Raw genomic sequence first — 1,566 nt, 5'->3', positions numbered from 1 at the left:
TCTTCCTGGGATCATAAATAACTCAACACAAAACTTACTGAAGAGACATGAAATAGTACACTTAAGGCTGAAAAATTAAAATTTTTTCTTTGCTTTATTTCTGCCACTGAAGTTGCAAAATTGTTGAGAATGGATTAAATATTCTGAAAACTTAATCTATTACAATTCTGGTTTTTTAAATCGATAATTAGTGGAATTTATAACTTTATTTAATGGTTGTGTTTTCCTGTGTGTGATATGTTTTTACTGATAGACTGAATCAGCAGGAATTCAGCGTGCACAGATTCAGAAAGAACTTTGGAGAATTCAGGATGTCATGGAAGGACTGAGTAAGCACAAACAGCAAAGAGGCACTGCAGAAACAGGTAAGTTAGCCTTTTGTGTTTTATTCTGCAGTAATTGACCATAATATTACATCTAAATGGGATGACACATAGAAAATTCTTTGTTATTTTAGTAGATTTTTGACATCCGAAAACAGGCATTCTTCTTTGTAGCACTGAATCAGTACACAAGTTTATAAGTAAAAAGCAAAGCTCTGCCAACCTCACCTACTCAAAAATAAACCATTGTTTTACGTGTATTGTAATTTTAAACACACACACACTGTTTTTGGTTTTAGGAGTTTTTTCCCCCCAACAACAAAAAGGCCTCATTTTATACATATTTTCAACCATTGCTTTTTTTTCTCCTTAACTACAATACAATAGCTGTGTAAGAATTCACTGTATAGATGAGCTATAATTTATCCATTCTGTGTTGATGAATATGTTTTCAGGTTTTGGAGTTCGTTTCCTTGTTCGTTTTTCCTGTCATAAGTCGTGCTGTAATGACCATTATTGTATCTATAAATAAACATACATGCTAGTGCTGACGGATTTCAAGATGGGAAAGGAGCACACATGTTTCCATTTTGATCGTCAGGGCCGCAGTGCCTCCTAAAAGGTTATGTCAGAATATATTAATGCCAGTGAATGTCTGAAAAACCCATCTCTTATACTCGTGTTTAAACCAGTTGCTTTAATTTGTGTTTTTTAATATAATTGGTTTCAAATTCTGCAAACATTAGTAAATGAGGGCTTAGAAACTGAAGGCTTCATTTAAAATCAGTGAAATGAAATTATTCCTTTTTTCTGTGTATTTAGAAAGATATATTTAGTAAAGTTATGTTTTATATTTTTTTAATAGTTATGGCAGTATCAAAGCCTTTTTCAACAGTTAAATACAAAAATGAGGTAAGTGTGGATTGTTTGTCTTAACTATGTTATTTTAAATGTTTAAAACATGAATTAGAATTGTCTTTTCTACTCATAACAAAAATGTTTTTTAAATATATTTAAGTCATTGTTTTAATCTTGAAATTTCACCGGTTTAGTAATTTGATACTTCTAACAAATGTGATTTTTCTTCCCTTTTTTTAACGCCAATGAAAAAAATACAAAAAAAATTGAATCACTATTTTTTATCTATGTTAGAATTTTAACATTATCATACTTTTTTTAATATACGTAATTTTGATATTGTTTCTTCTTATACTTGGTAAAATTTGTGGGGTGATTGATAGAT

The 1,566-nt window shown here is 30.0% G+C and overlaps 1 protein-coding gene across 13 annotated transcripts in view; it reads left to right on the top strand.

Annotated features, from left to right (window-relative positions):
* PLEKHA5 (pleckstrin homology domain containing A5) overlaps nt 1-1,566 on the top strand; it is a 221,049-nt gene that overhangs the window by 218,675 nt on the left and 808 nt on the right. For all 13 annotated transcript variants that reach the window (XM_019661741.1, XM_019661740.1, XM_019661738.1 and 10 more), the window contains 2 exons: nt 254-365; nt 1,189-1,235. In XM_019661741.1, coding sequence (XP_019517286.1) covers nt 254-365; nt 1,189-1,235 — 159 coding nt within the window. The remainder of the gene's footprint in view (nt 1-253; nt 366-1,188; nt 1,236-1,566) is intronic.

The sequence above is a fragment of the Hipposideros armiger genome, unplaced genomic scaffold (assembly GCF_001890085.2).
Source record: "Hipposideros armiger isolate ML-2016 unplaced genomic scaffold, ASM189008v1 scaffold_360, whole genome shotgun sequence".
NCBI lineage: Eukaryota > Metazoa > Chordata > Mammalia > Chiroptera > Hipposideridae > Hipposideros > Hipposideros armiger.
The sequence above is the reverse complement of the archived record's forward strand: the minus strand, read 5'-3'. Positions and strand labels throughout refer to the sequence as shown.